The following is a 15,519-nucleotide window of genomic DNA, read 5'->3' as shown; positions in this document are numbered from 1 at the left end:
TATTCCATTGGCTTTCTTCACTGCCTGCTGTACCTGCATGCTTCCTTTCAGTGACTGATGCACTAGGACACCCAGATCTCGTTGTACGTCCCCTTTTCCTAACTTGACACCATTCAGATAATAATCTGCCTTCCTATTCTGACCACCAAAGTGGATAACCTCACACTTATCCACATTAAACTGCATCTGCCATGCATCCGCCCACTCACACAACCTGTCCAAGTCACCCTGCAGCCTCATAGCATCTTCCTCACAGTTCACACTGCCACCCAGCTTTGTATCATCTGCAAATTTGCTAATGGTACTTCTAATCCCTTCATGGAAGGGCAAGGTGTGAAAACGACAGATCAAAGGGGACGAAGTTCAAGGAAAATGTAGAATAGTCCATTGTTAGCTGAGGGGAAGGTGACAATGAGGCATACAATCAGTAATATTTAATCAGGGGGACAGTGAAACTAGTCGGAGAACCGGGAAGGGGAGGGGACGGAGAGAGAGAGGGGAAAGCAAAGGTTACTTGAAGTTGGAGGAGTCAATGTTCATACCGCTGGGGTGTAAGCTGCCCGAGCGAAATATGAGGAGCTGTCCCTCCATTATCCTACACACACTGGGGACAATTTTAATTTTACCGAAGCCAATTAACCTGCAAGTGAAGAAAGCCAATGGAATGTTGGCCTTCGTAACAAGAGGAGTTGAGTATAGGAGCAAAGAGGTCCTTCTACAGTTGTACCGGGCCCTGGTGAGAACCACCTGGAGTACTGTGTGCAGTTTTGGTCTCCAAATTTGAGGAAGGATATTCTTGCTATTGAGGGCGTGCAGCGTAGGTTCACTAGGTTGATTCCCGGAATGGCGGGACTGTCGTATGTTGAAAGGCTGGAGCGATTGGGCTTGTATACACTGGAATTTAGAAGGATGAGGGGGGATCTTATTGAAACATATAAGATAATTAGGGGATTGGACACATTAGAGGCAGGAAACATGTTCCCGATGTTGGGGGAGTCCAGAACAAGGGGCCACAGTTTAAGAATAAGGGGTAGGCCATTTAGAACGGAGATGAGGAAGAACTTTTTCAGTCAGAGAGTGGTGAAGGTGTGGAATTCTCTACCTCAGAAGGCAGTGGAGGCCAGTTCGTTGGATGCTTTCAAGAGAGAGCTATATAGAGCTCTTAAGGATAGCGGAGTGACTGGGTATGGGGAGAAGGCAGGAACGGGGTACTGATTGAGAGTGATCAGCCATGATCGCATTGAATGGCGGTGCTGGCTCGAAGGGCTGAATGGCCTCCTCCTGCACCTATTGTCTATTGTCTATTGTCTATTGTCTTAACCCACAACCATGTACGTCTTCGGAGTGTGGGAGGAAACCGGAGCACCCGGAGAAAACCCGCGCAGGTCACGGGGAGAACGTGAAAACAAACTCCGCACGGACAGCGCCCGTAGTCGGGATCGAACCGGGGACGAAGTTGCCAGGCAGTAAATCTACCGCAGCGCCACCTAAAGACTCTCGATCGAGATTAGCACTCCGCAATGCTTCCATCACTGTTATCAGGCAACTGAACCATCCGACCACAACCAGAGCGCTGTTGTTAACTACTATCGAACTCTTTAAATTAATAAAAATCAGTCAAATATTAAAATAATATATAAAGTACAATGCAACCAAAACAGAACCCGCCATCCAGAACCAGGCGCCACACAGTTTAAGAATAAGGGGTCGGCCATTTAGAACGGAGATGAGGAAGAACTTTTTCAGTCAGAGAGTTGTGAGTCTGTGGAATTCTCTGCCTCAGAAGGCAGTGGAGGCCAATTCTCTGGATGCTTTCAAGAGAGAGCTAGATAGAGCTCTTAAGGATAGCGGAGTCAGGGGGTATGGGGAGAAGGCAGGAACGGGGTACTGATTGAGAATGATCAGCCATGATCGCATTGAATGGCGGTGCGTACAGGCTCGAAGGGCCGAATGGCCTCCTCCTGCACCTATTGTCTATTGTCTATTGTCTATAATACAAGACAAACAATAAACTATTATACGACTATCTTACCATCCCTGTCCAGGATGTATTCCGCCCCCCCACCCCTCCCCCCACGATACCGGAAATCCCCCAGGGTGCCCTTGGTCAGCGCGTGGTCCCTCTCTAACGCCACCCGGGCGCGGATGGACGTAACCCCGGAAAAGGGGCAGGCAGCCGGCTCGGGCAGAGCCCTCTTCCGCCTGGCGCCGTGACTCGCAGAAGGCCAGCTTGGCCAGGCCCAGGAGCAAACCCACCCAGCACATCCTCGGCCTATCTACCTCATTGGTGACCCTAGGACTATCTTTGATCTGAACTTTGCCGGCTTTACCTTGCACTAAACCGCATTCCCGGAATTAATTCCCGGAATGGCGGGACTGTCATATGTTGAAAGACTGGAGCGACTAGGCTTGTATACATTGGAATTTAGAAGGATGAGAGGAGATCTTATCGAAACGTATAAGATTATTAAGGGTTTGGACACGTTAGAGGCAGGAAACATGTTCCCAATGTTGGGGGAGTCCAAAACAAGGGGCCACACAGTTTAAGAATAAGGGGTAGGCCAATTTAGAACGGAGATGAGGAAAAACTTTTTCAGTCAGAGAGTTGTGAATGTGTGGAATTCTCTGCCTCAGAGGGCAGTGGAGGCCAATTCTCTGAATGCTTTCAGGAGAGAGCTGGATAGAGCTCTTTATTCACAAAATGCTGGAGTAACTCAGCAGGACAGGCAGCATCTCAGGAGGGAAGGAATGGGCGACGTTTCGGGTCGGGACACTTCTTCAGACTGATAATTAGCGGAGTCAGGGGAGAAGGCAGGAACGGGGTACTGATTGAAAATGATCAGCCATGATCACATTGAATGGCGGTGCGTACAGGCTCGAAGGGCCGAATGGCCTCCCCCTGCACCTATTGCCTATTGTCTATTGTCAATTCCCTTACCATGTGTCTGTACACTGTGGACGGCTCGATTGTAATCATGTATTGTCTTTCCACTGACTGGTTAGCACGCAACAGGAGCTTTTCACTGTACCTCGGTAAATGTCACCATAACGAACTAAACCAATACACTAAACTAAACTAATCATGTCTCTCGGATTTCTCTCCCCTCCGTAGATGAACTGACGAAGCCTCTATTCCAAGGCACCTCAATGTGGAGTTTCGATACACCACCGGGAAATAAAACCTTCAGGTACGGACAATTCCTGTTACTCCCCGTCTTTCAGGTCGGCCTGCTCGTTTAGCTTAGCGTAGTTTAGAGATACCGCGCGGAAACAGGCCCTTCGGTCCACCGAGTCCACGCCGACCAGCGATCCCCGCACACTAGCACTATCCTACACACGCACACACACACACACACACACACACACACACACACACACACACACACACACACACACACACACACACACACACACACACACACACACACACTAGGGACCATTTACATTTACACCAAGCCAATTAACCTACAAACCTGCACGTCTTTGGAGTGTGGGAGGAAACCGGAGCACCCGGAGAAAACCCGCGCGGGTCACGGGGAGAACGCACAAACTCCGTACAGACAGCGCCCGTGGTCAGGATGGAACCTGGGTCTCTGGCGCTGTGAGGCAGCAACTCTACCGCCGCGCCCCCGTGCCGCCCAAACCCAAGGCCCTCATGACATTGTACACCTCAATAAGCTCACCCCTCATCCTCCTGTAAGCTCATTGGTGATAAGGAGCAGTATTTGGCCTACAAGTCTACTCCGCCATTCAATCATGGCTGATCTATCTCTCCCTCCCAACCCCATTCTCCTGCCTACTCCCCACAACCCCTGACACCCGCACTAATCAACAAATCGATCCATCTCTGCCGTAAATATATCCACTGACTTGTGGCCTCCGCAGCCGTCTGTGGCAAAGAATCCCACAGATTCACCGCCCTCTGACTAAAGAAATTCCTCCTCAACTCCTTCATAAAGGAACGTCCTTTAATTCTGAGGCTGTGCCCTCTGGTCCTAGACTCTCCCACTGGTGGAAACGTCCTCTCCACATCCACTCTATCCAGGCCGCTCACTATTCGGTATGTTTCAATGAGAAACTAGGCCACAAAGATCGGCCTTTTGTCCAGGCTTCGCCGGATTATCCGTGTTTCCGGGCCGGCAACTGGTTGGGTCGGGCACCTCCTTTAATCCGGACAATATCACGAGAGCACGCTTGAAATCCCCCCCCCCCCCCCCCCCCCCACCCCCGGAAGATCCCCCCGAAAACGTGGCGCCTTGGCCGTGCGAGGCGGCCGATCTCGGCCTCATCGGGAGTCCCGCGGACGATCGGCGGGTGGGATTATTCCCCCCTGCGTCCGGGGCTCTGGATCTCCGGGCCGGCCTGGGTGGAACGTTCCGGAACCGTTGGACTCCTCTCGTAGGCCGGGACCTCCGTCAGTCCGGCGACACGGCTAATCCGGCAAGGCTCTGGAGCCAAGAGTGCCAGAAAATCTGTGGTGGGCCTGTGTTTGATAGACGTTGACTAATCCGGAAAGATTATTAGGGGGTTGGGGGAGTCCAGAACCAGGGGCCGCACACAGTTTAAGAATAAGGGGTCGGCCATTTAGAACGGAGATGAGGAAGAACTTTTTCAGTCAGAGAGTTGTGAATCTGTGGAATTCTCTGCCTCAGAGGGCAGTGGAGGCCAATCCTCTGAATGCATTCAAGAGAGAGCTGGATAGAGCTCTTAAGGATAGCGGAGTCAGGGGGTATGGGGAGAAGGCAGGAACGGGGTACTGATTGTGGATGATCAGCCATGATCACAATGAATGGCGGTGCGTACAGGCTCGAAGGGCCGAATGGCCTCCTCCTGCACCTATTGTCTATTGTCTAATCCACCATCTAGAAAAGTTTTTTAGGTTATTGTCACGTGTACCGAGGTACAGTGAAAAGCTTTTTGTTGCGTGCTAACCAGTCAGCGGAAAGACAACACACGATTACAATCGAGCCGTCCACAGTGTGCAGACACAGGATAAAGGGAATAACGTTTAGTGCAAGGTAAAGCCAGTAAAGTCCGATCAAGGATAGTCCGAGGGTCTCCAGTGAGGTGGATAGTAGTTCAGCACTGCTCTCTGGTTGTGGTGGGATGGTTCAGTTGCCTGATAACAGCCGGGAAGAAACTGCCCCTGAATCTGGAGGTGTGCGTTTTTACACTTCTGTACCTCTTGCCCCGATGGGAGAGGGGAGAAGAGGGAGTGGCCGGGGGTGAGACTGGTCCTTGATGATGCCGCTGGCCTTGCCGAGGCAGCGTGAGGTGTAGATGGAGTCGGTGGAAGGGAGGTCGGTTTGTGTGTGACGGTCTGGGCTGCTGGCCTTGCCGAGGCAGCGTGAGGTGTAGATGGAGTCAGTGGAAGGGAGGTCGGTTTGTGTGATGGTCTGGGCTGCTGGCCTTGCCGAGGCAGCGTGAGGTGTAGATGGAGTCGATGGAAGGGAGGTCGGTTTGTGCGATGGTCTGGGCTGAGACCGCAATTTGCTGCGATTTCTTGCGGTCTCGGATGGAGCTGTTCCCAAACCAAGCTGTTCTCCCGGTTGCTAAATACTTCAACTCCCCCCCCCCATTACCACATTGACCTTCCTGTCCTGGCCCTCCTCCACTTTCAGAGTGAGGCCCAGCGCAAATTGGAGGAACAGCACCTCGTATTTCACTTGGGCAGCTTACACCCCTGCGGTATGAACATTGACTTCTCTAAGTTCATGTCACCCCGGCATTCCCCCTCTCTCTCCGCCCCTCCCCCACCCAAGTCGCACCAGCTTCTCGTTCTCACCCAGCAAACATCTAACAACCTGTTTCCTTTACCACCGTTACTTTTTTGCACATCTTTCATTCATTGTTCTTTATCTCTCTACATCACGACTATATCTCTCGTTTCCCTTATCCCTGACCAGTCTGAAGAAGGGTCTCGACCCGAAACGTCACCCATTCCTGCTCTCCGCAGATGCTGCCCGTCCCGCTGGGTTGCTCCACCATTTTGAGTACTCTGTGCATCCTGATGAAATGCCATCTCTCATCTGCCTTGCAGGTTTGCGTTTGGTGCCAACCCCCCCGAATCCTGGGATCTACACGCCCTCAGCCTCTCAGAGGAGGACGGTGAGTGAACCCGGTTGCCATGGCAACCCGAGTGAGGCTTTCGGGCCTAGTCCGGCTAAAGCCAACAAACAATTCTCCCCCTGATCGGTGAAGATAGAGGAAATCAATATGTGGAGGATTGAATAAATTTGAATTGAATTAATTTTATCAGCCAAGTATGTACACACACCCACGAGAAATTTGCCTTGGTTCCCCGCTCGTAAGTAGGGTTGCCAACTATCTCACTCCCAAATAAGGGACAAAAGGTGACGTCACCGCCCCGCGCCCCGTGCCCCGCCTGACTTCACCCAGCCAGCGGCCACGTGCTCCCGCTCCACAAATGGCGGCCGCCCGTGCCGGGAGGCGGGTTGCCACGCAACCTCCGCTCGGCGAACACACTCGGCCCCCGCTCCACGAACACACTCTGTTAGCCTAAAGTGTCCAGGCCTACAGCGGCCCCTGGGCCTACAGCGCCCGGGCCTACAGTGTCCGGGCCTACAGCGGCCCCTGGGCCTACAGCGCCCGGACCTACAGTGTCCGGGCCTACAGCGGCCCCTGGGCCTACAGCGCCCGGGCCTACAGTGTCCAGGCCTACAGCGCCCCGCCGGGCCTACAGCGCCCCCCCCAGGCCTAATACAGGACAAGGGCGGTCCCGTACGGGACAAACCAATTTAGCCCATTATACGGGATGTCCCGGCTAATACGGGACAGTTGGCAACACGACTCGCTACTAACACGTGACATACAGTAAACATTAAAGAATAAAACATAATTTAAACATGAATCTATGAGAATCTATAAATAAAATAAAATACCAGAGCAAAAGGAGGCTACACACTTTTGGTTGTTGAGCATTAAACAATAGACAATAGACAATAGACAATAGACAATAGACAATAGACAACAGGTGCAGGAGGAGACCATTCGGCCCTTCGAGCCAGCACCGCCATTCAATGTGATCATGGCTGATCATTCTCAATCAGTTCCCTATTCCTGCCTTCTCCCCATACCCCCTGACTCCGCTATCCTTAAGAGCTCTATCCAGCTCTCTCTTGAATGCATTCAGAGAATTGGCCTCCACTGCCTTCTGAGGCAGAGAATTCCACAGATTCACAACTCTCTGACTGAAAAAGTTTTTCCTCATCTCAGTTCTAAATGGCCTACCCCTTATTCCTAAACTGTGTGGCCCCTGGTTCTGGACTCCCCCAACATTGGGAACATGTTTCCTGCCTCTAACATGTCCAACCCCTTAATAATCTTATACGTTTCGATAAGATCTCCTCTCATCCTTCTAAATTCCAGTGTATACAAGCCTAGTCGCTCCAGTCTTTCAACATTTGACAGTCCCGCCATTCCGGGAATTAACCTAGTAAACCTACGCTGCACACCCTCTGGTGGTAAACTGCTGGTGGCAAAAAGCTGTTTTTATGTTTGGCTGTGGCTGCTTTAACAGTCCGGAGTCGCCTCCCAGAGGTAAGTGCTTCAAAGAATTTGTGGCCAGGGTGAGAGGGGTTGGAGATGATCTTGCCCGCTCACTTCCTGGCCCTTGCAGTGTACAGTTCGTCGATGGGGGGTGGAAGGTTGCAGCCAACAACAACCTTCTCGGCTGTGGATGGAACTGCTGACGCTGGTTTACGCCGAAGATGGACATCAGGGCGGCAGGGTGGTGGGACGGTAGAATTGCCTGGGTGGGAGAGAGAGGGGAAAGCAAGGGCTACGAAGTTAGAGAAGTCAATGTTCATACCGCTGGGGTGTAAGCTGCCCGAGCGAACTTATAGAAACTTACAAAATTCTTAAGGGGTTGGACATGCTGGATGCAGGAAGATTGTTCCCGATGTTGGGGAAGTCCAGAACCAGGGGTCACAGTTTAAGGATAAGGGGGAAGTCTTTTAGGACCGAGATGAGAACGTTTTTTTTTCACACAGAGAGTGGTGAATCTGTGGAATTCTCTGCCACAGAAGGTAGTTGAGGCCAGTTCATTGGCTATATTTAAGAAGGAGTTAGATGTGGCCCTTGTGGCTAAAGGGATCAGGGGGTATGGAGAGAAGGCAGGTACGGGATACTGAGCTGGATGATCAGCCATGATCATATTGAATGGCGGTGCGTACAGGCTCGAAGGGCCGAATGGCATACTCCTGCACCTATTTTCTATGTTTCTATGTGCTGTTCCTCCAATTTGCGCTGGGCCTCACTCTGACAGTGGAGGAGGCCCAGGACAGAAAGGTCAGTGTGGGAGTGGGAGTTGAAGTATTTGGCAACCGGGAGATCAGGTCGGTTTAGGCGGGCTGATTGTTCGACACAAGGATTGGTGAGTTGGAGGAAGGAGAGCAAACCTGCACTCAATAGGTGGAAGGGGTAGAGAACCTGTTTTCCATTGGTGGAACGATCAAGCCCATCCTCATTGGTAGACGGATGGAGAGCCTGTCTACAATTGGTGGAAGAATGGAGTACCTGTCCCCAATTGGTGGACTGACCAAGCTCATTGCAATTGGTGGAAGGATGGAGAACCTGCCTCCATTGGTGGAAGGCTGGAGCGCTTGGTCCCATTGCTGGAATACTGGAGGACCTGTTCTCCAATCGGTTGGAAGCATCAAAACCCCATCGTCATTGGTGGAAGGATGAAGAGCACTTTCCCCAGTGGTGGATGTTGGAAACCCTGCCCCTAATTGGTGGAACCATCACGCCCATCCTTATTGGTTGACGAGCCTGTCTCCAATTGGTGGAAGAATGAAGCACTTGGTCCCATTGGTTGACATTCAAAATCCTGCCACCAATTGGTGGAAGAATGAAGAGCCCAACCCCATTGGTAGATGGTTGGAGAGCCTGTCTCTAAGTGGTGGAAGAATGAAGCACTTGGTCCCATTGGTTGACATTCAAAATCCTGACACCAATTGGTGGAGGAATGAAAACCCCATCGCCATTGGTGGAAGGATGTAGAGCACGCCTCCATTGGTGGAAGGATGAAAACACTGTCTCCAATTGGTGGAAGGATGAAGAGCACATCTCCAATTGGTGGAAGGATGAAGCACTTGGTCCCATTGGTGGACATTCAAAATCCTGCCGCCAATTGGTGGAAGAATGAAGAGCCCGTCTCCATTGGTGGAACGACGAAAACCCTATCTCCAATTGGTAGAACGATCGTGCCCAACCCCATTGGTAGACGGTTGGAAAGCCTGGCCCATCGCCATTGGTGGAAGGATTAAGAGCCCATTGCCATTGGTGGAATGATCACGCCCATCCCCATTGGTAGACAGATGGAAACCCTGTCTCCAATTGGTGGAAGGCTGGAGCCCTTTTTCCCATTGGTGGACTTTGAAAATCCTGCCGCCAATTGTTGGAGGGATGAAGACCCCCATCGCCATTGGTGGAGGAATGAAGGGCCCATCGCCATTGGTGAAGGGATGAAGGGCCCATCACTATTGGTGGAGGGATGAAGGGCCCATTGTGGCCACTCCTTGGCCGAACACTCGGCACTGAGACTGACAGGGTCTGGGCACTGCTGTGTTAATAAAGCTACTCGATGGGCGAAGGGCCTGTTTCCACACTGCAGCACTAACCTACACTAAACTAGCTATGGACTAACCTGGCGTCGGGCCTTATTTCGGGCTGAACCCATCGCTCCCGCTACATTGGTGACCCCGACGCTCCAAACTCGTCATTTTGGAGCTCAACGAGCAAGACAATAGACAATAGACAATAGACAATGGACAATGGACAATGGATAATGGATAATAGACAATGGACAATAGACAATAGACAATAGACAATAGACAATAGACAATAGACAATAGACAATAGACAATAGACAATAGACAATGGACAATGGACAATGGACAATGGACAATGGACAATAGACAATAGACAATAGACAATAGACGATATACGATAGACGATAGACGATAGACGATAGACAATAGACAATAGACAATAGACAATGGATAATAGACAATAGACAATGGACAATGGACAATGGACAATGGACAATAGACAATTGACAATGGACAATGGACAATAGACAATAGACAATAGACAATATACAATAAACAATAGACAATAGGTGCAGGATTAGGCCATTCAGCCCTTCGAGCCAGCACTGCCATTCAATGTGATCATGGCTGATCATCCACAATCAGTACCCCTTTCCTGCCTTCTCCCCATACCCCCTGACTCCGCTATCCTTAAGAGCTCTATCTAGCTCTCTCTTGAATGCATTCAGAGAATTGGCCTCCACTGCCTTCTGAGGCAGAGAATTCCACAGATTCACAACTCTCTGACTGAAAAAAGTTTTTCCTCATCTCCGTTCTAAATGGCCTACCCCTTATTCTTAAACTGTGTGGCCCCTGGTTCTGGACTCCCCCAACATTGGGAACATGTTTCCTGCCTCTAACGTGTCCAACCCCTTAATAATCTTATACGTTTCGATAAGATCCCCTCTCATCCTTCTAAATTCCAGTGTATACAAGCCTAGTCGCTCCAGTCTTTCAACATACGACATTCCGGGAAAAAAAGAACATGTTTCCTGCCTCTAACGTGTCCAATCCCTTAATAATCATGTATTTCAAGGAGTTTCCCCTCTCCTCCTTCTAAAAAGACGGCAATCAGCCCCCCCGATGCTCTGGCCGACCAGGCCCGCTGGCGGAAGGCTGGAGAAACCTGTCCCCGTGGGCGAATGTCCAAAACCCTGGTCCATTCGTACGTCAACCTCAACCGTCAAAGGTGGCAATTGGTGCTTCAGACTACCACTGTTGACGCTTTGCTGCAAATGTTGCCAGTTCCGTAGAACTAACCAGGATGGACGAGGAGGACGTAAAGCAGCTCCCACACCCCCCTCCCCGGTCCCCAATTTGGTGGAAGGATGAAGAGCCTTCACAGGGCGTCTCATCCAGCGGGTATTTGTAAGGCAAAAGGCAGTGGAGGCCAGTTCTCTGAATGCATTCAAGGGAGAGCTAGATAGAGCTCTTAAAGATAGCATAGTCAGGGGGTATGGGGAGAAGGCAAGAACGGGGTACTGATTGAGAATGATCAGCCATGATCACGTTGAATGGTGGTGCTGGCTCGAAGGGCTGAATGGCCTCCTCCTGCACCGATTGTCTATTGTCTATGGCAGAGATAGATAGATTCTTGATACAGAATAGTGAGCGGCTTGGATAGAGTGGATGTGGAGAGGATGTTCCCACTAGTGGGAGAGTCTGGGACCAGAGGGCACGGCCTCAGAATTAAAGGACGTTCTTTTAGGAAGGAGATGAGGAGGAATTTCTTTAGTCAGAGGGTGGTGAATCTGGTGGAATTCTTTGCCACAGACGGCTGTGGAGGCCACAAGCCAGTGGATGTTTTCAAGGCAGAGATAGGTAGATTGTTGATCAGTGCGGGTGTCAGGGGTTATGGGGAGAAGGCAGGAGAATGGGGTTAGGAGGGAGAGATAGATCAGCCGCTATTGAATGGCGGTGTAGACTCGATGGGCCGAGTGGCCTAATTCTGCTGCCGTCGCTTATGGCCGTACGGCCTCGCTGTGCTCTGTTGTTGAAGGTCTGTGCCTGGCGGGACACACGTTTGTGCAACCGGACGCCATCTTGTCCCCAACATCCTGCACGGCGCCACCGTGGAGACGTCCACACCGGGAGAGGACTCTTGAGCGAGCGAGCCCGCCGACCGTGAATCTTTGGGCCTAGCGCAGAAGGTACTTGGAGTCGGCACGGGCCAGGTGGGCCGTAGAAACAACGAAACATGGGAAAACAGGTGCAGGAGGAGGCCACTCGGCCCTTCGAGCCAGCACCGCCATTCACCGTGATCATGGCTGATCATCCACAATCAGTAACCCGTGCCTGCCTTCTCCCCATATCCCTTGATTCCACTAGCCCCTAGAGCTCTGTCTATCTCTCTCTTAAATCCATCCAGTGAATCGGCCCCCACTGCCCTCTGTGGCAGAGAATTCCACAAATTCACAACTCTCTGCGAGAAAAAGTTCCTTCTCACCTCAGTTTTAAATGGCCTCCCCTTTATTCTTAGACTGTGTGTGGCCCCTGGTTCTGGACTCCCCCAACATTGGGAACATTTTTCCTGCATCTAGCTTGTCCAGCCCTTTTATAATTTTATACGTCTTCATAAGATCCCCTCTCATCCTTCTAAACTCCAGTGAATAGGAGTCTCATCCTTCTAAACTCCAGGGCAGGTGGGATTAGGGTAGCTGGGACATGTTGGCCGGCGTGGGCAAGTTGAGCCGAAGGGCCTGTTTCCACACTGTGTGACTCGGAACATAGAAACATACAAACATAGAAAATAGGTGCAGGAGGAGGCCACTCGGCCCTTCGAGCCAGCACCGCCATTCATTGTGATCATGGCTGATCGTCCACAATCAGTAACCCGTGCCTGCCTTCTCCCCATATCCCTTGATTCCGCTAACCCGTAGAGCTCTATCTAACTCTGTTAAATCCATCCAGTGAATTGGCCCCCACTGCCTTCTATGGCAGAGAATGCCACAAATTCACAACCCTCTGGGTGAAAAAGTTTTTTCTCTCCTCAGTTTCAAATGGCCTCACCGTTATTCTTAGACTGTGTGTGGCCCCTGGTTCTGGACTCCCCCAACACTGGGAACATTTTTGCTGCATCTAGCTTGTCCAGCCCTTTTATAATGTGATACGTTTCTATAAGATGGTCCTGTCTCCCGTGACTGCAGTCCGCGTGACTGTGTGAATCTGGGACGGTCTCGGAGGTTCGGTGGGCTGATGGAAGGATGTAAAGATGAGGAGGGATGTCTAGTTTAGTTTAGAGATACAGCGCGGAAACACCCTCTTCCGCCCACCGTGTCCGCGCCGACCAGCGATCCCCGCGCACTAACACTATCCTACACACACTGGGGACAATTTACACTTCAACCAAGCCAATTAACCTACAAACCCGCACGTCTTTGGAGTGTGGGAGGAAACCGAAGATCTCGGAAAAAACCCACGCAGGTCACGGGGAGAACGTACAAACTCCCGTGGGCCGAAAGGGCCTGTTTCTGTCGTGGTTTTCTCCAGCCTCGAAATTAAGACAGGCGACATGGAGAATTCTTCGAGAAGTTAAAGGCCTTTATTTGCAAACAACGGCTGGAACAATCAGGAAGCCAACCACCTGACTGCCCCCTTAGTACAACGAGCAGTCTGTGTTTATAGGATTATTCCAAACCTTATCCTCATTACATTACCTCATACCCACACTCCTTTCTTCAGTCATTCATTTCTTTGCAGTCACCCGTCTGGCCCGCCACCATTAAATCCCATTCAGTAATTTATCCTTATCTCAATGCTCACATCCCTTCATACTTTGCCTCCCTTATTTCCCTGCTAGTCCATCCCTCACATCCACCCATCACCCCAAGGCCTATGTCTTTCCTTATCTCGCCACCATTATCTTTCATCCAAATGTAACAAGGTTACAGACAGTTGCAATGCACTAAAGCATAAAGAATGCCTACGCTGGTAAATTTAAATGGCTAATAATGATTACAGCAGTCACAATGTCACAAACTAATATACAAAATACAACATTTCCGCACTGTATCTCTGAACTGAACTAAATGACTCAAAGCACTGAAGTAACTCAGCGGGCCAGGCAGCATCTGCAAACGAGGATGTAACTAGGAAAATTGACAGGGGAGAGCCGGTGGATGTGGTGTACCTCGACTTTCAGAAAGCCTTCGACAAGGTCCCACATAGGAGATTAGTGGGCAAAATTAGAGCACATGGTATTGGGGGTAGGGTACTGACATGGATAGAAAATTGGTTGGCAGACAGAAAGCAAAGAGTGGGGATAAATGGGTCCCTTTCAGAATGGCAGGCAGTGACCAGTGGGGTACCGCAAGGCTCGGTGCAGCTATTTACAATATACATTAAAGAATTGGATAAAGGGATTAAAAGTACCATTAGCAAATTTGCAGATGATACTAAGCTGGGGGGTAGTGTGAATTGTGAGGAAGATGCAATAAGGCTGCAGGGTGACTTGGACAGGTTGTGTGAGTGGGCGGATACATGGCAGATGCAGTTTAATGTAGATAAGTGTGAGGTTATTCACTTTGGAAGTAAGAATAGAAAGGCAGATTATTATCTGAATGGTGTCAAGTTAGGAAGAGGGGATGTTCAACGAGATCTGGGTGTCCTAGTGCATCAGTCACTGAAAGGAAGCATGCAGGTACAGCAGGCAATGAAGAAAGCCAATGGAATGTTGGCCTTCATAACAAGAGGAGTTGAGTATAGGAGCAAAGAGGTCCTTCTACAGTTGTACCGGGCCCTGGTGAGACCGCACCTGGAGTACTGTGTGCAGTTTTGGTCTCCAAATTTGAGGAAGGATATTCTTGCTATTGAGGGCGTGCAGCGTAGGTTCACTAGGTTAATTCCCGGAATGGCGGGACTGTCGTATGTTGAAAGGCTGGAGCAATTAGGCTTGTATACACTGGAATTTAGAAGGATGAGGGGGGATCTTATTGAAACATATAAGATAATTAGGGGATTGGACACATTAGAGGCAGGAAACATGTTCCCAATGTTGGGGGAGTCCAGAACAAGGGGCCACAGTTTAAGAATAAGGGGTAGGCCATTTAGAACGGAGATGAGGAAGAACTTTTTCAGTCAGAGAGTGGTGAAGGTGTGGAATTCTCTGCCTCAGAAGGCAGTGGAGGCCAGTTCGTTGGATGCTTTCAAGAGAGAGCTGGATAGAGCTCTTAAGGATAGCGGAGTGAGGGGGTATGGGGAGAAGGCAGGAACGGGGTACTGATTGAGAGTGATCAGCCATGATCGCATTGAATGGCGGTGCTGGCTCGAAGGGCTGAATGGCCTACTCCTACACCTATTGTCTATTGTCTATTGCCTATAAACTGGATCACCTTTCCCATGTCGAATCCTCACTTTGCCGACCGCGTCATTGTTCCTTATTGCAGGCTGATCCACTCTTGGACCTTCTGAATGGGCGGGCGAAGATGTTGAGAAGGTACCTACGTCCTACCAGTGAGATTCCTGGGAAGGCACGAGGCGGCCAGAAGGTTGAACATTGCTACTGAGCAGAAACCGCGTCCACACGCCCCCACCTGTAACCAAATAAAATCCGCTACGACCTCTGAACCTCGTTTCCACCGTTCTTTCGTCCGACGTTGACCTCCCGTGGACAGACTGAGTCCACATTGCCCCACCGCGGCGGCTCGGTAGCGCAGCGGGTAGAGCTGCTGCCTCGCAGCGCCGGAGACCCGGGTTCCATCCCGACTACGGGTGCAGTCTGTACGTTCTCCCCGTGACCCGCGTTTAGTTTTCCGTCTTCAAGTAGGAATGTCATTGTTCTACCTGGGACATCTATCTACGTACTAAAACATAGAAACATAGAAAGATAGAAAATAGGTGCAGGAGTAGGCCATTCGGCCCTTCGAGCCTGCACCGCCATTCAATAGACAATAGACAATAGACAATA

At 50.6% G+C, this 15,519-nt stretch overlaps 1 protein-coding gene across 1 annotated transcript in view; it reads left to right on the top strand.

The window, feature by feature from the left end:
* The window catches only part of LOC144603195 (complement C3-like), a 65,229-nt gene extending 50,050 nt beyond the window's left edge, over window positions 1-15,179 (top strand). The window contains exons 19-22 of the mRNA XM_078416375.1: window positions 3,113-3,188; window positions 6,041-6,108; window positions 11,614-11,764; window positions 14,999-15,179. Coding sequence (XP_078272501.1) covers window positions 3,113-3,188; window positions 6,041-6,108; window positions 11,614-11,756 — 287 coding nt within the window. The 3' untranslated portion in view covers window positions 11,757-11,764; window positions 14,999-15,179. The remainder of the gene's footprint in view (window positions 1-3,112; window positions 3,189-6,040; window positions 6,109-11,613; window positions 11,765-14,998) is intronic.
* Window positions 15,180-15,519: the final 340 nt, after the last annotated feature.

This window comes from Rhinoraja longicauda, chromosome 19, assembly GCF_053455715.1.
Source record: "Rhinoraja longicauda isolate Sanriku21f chromosome 19, sRhiLon1.1, whole genome shotgun sequence".
Classification (NCBI taxonomy): Eukaryota; Metazoa; Chordata; class Chondrichthyes; order Rajiformes; family Arhynchobatidae; genus Rhinoraja; species Rhinoraja longicauda.
This window is presented reverse-complemented; position numbering and strand designations above follow the sequence as displayed.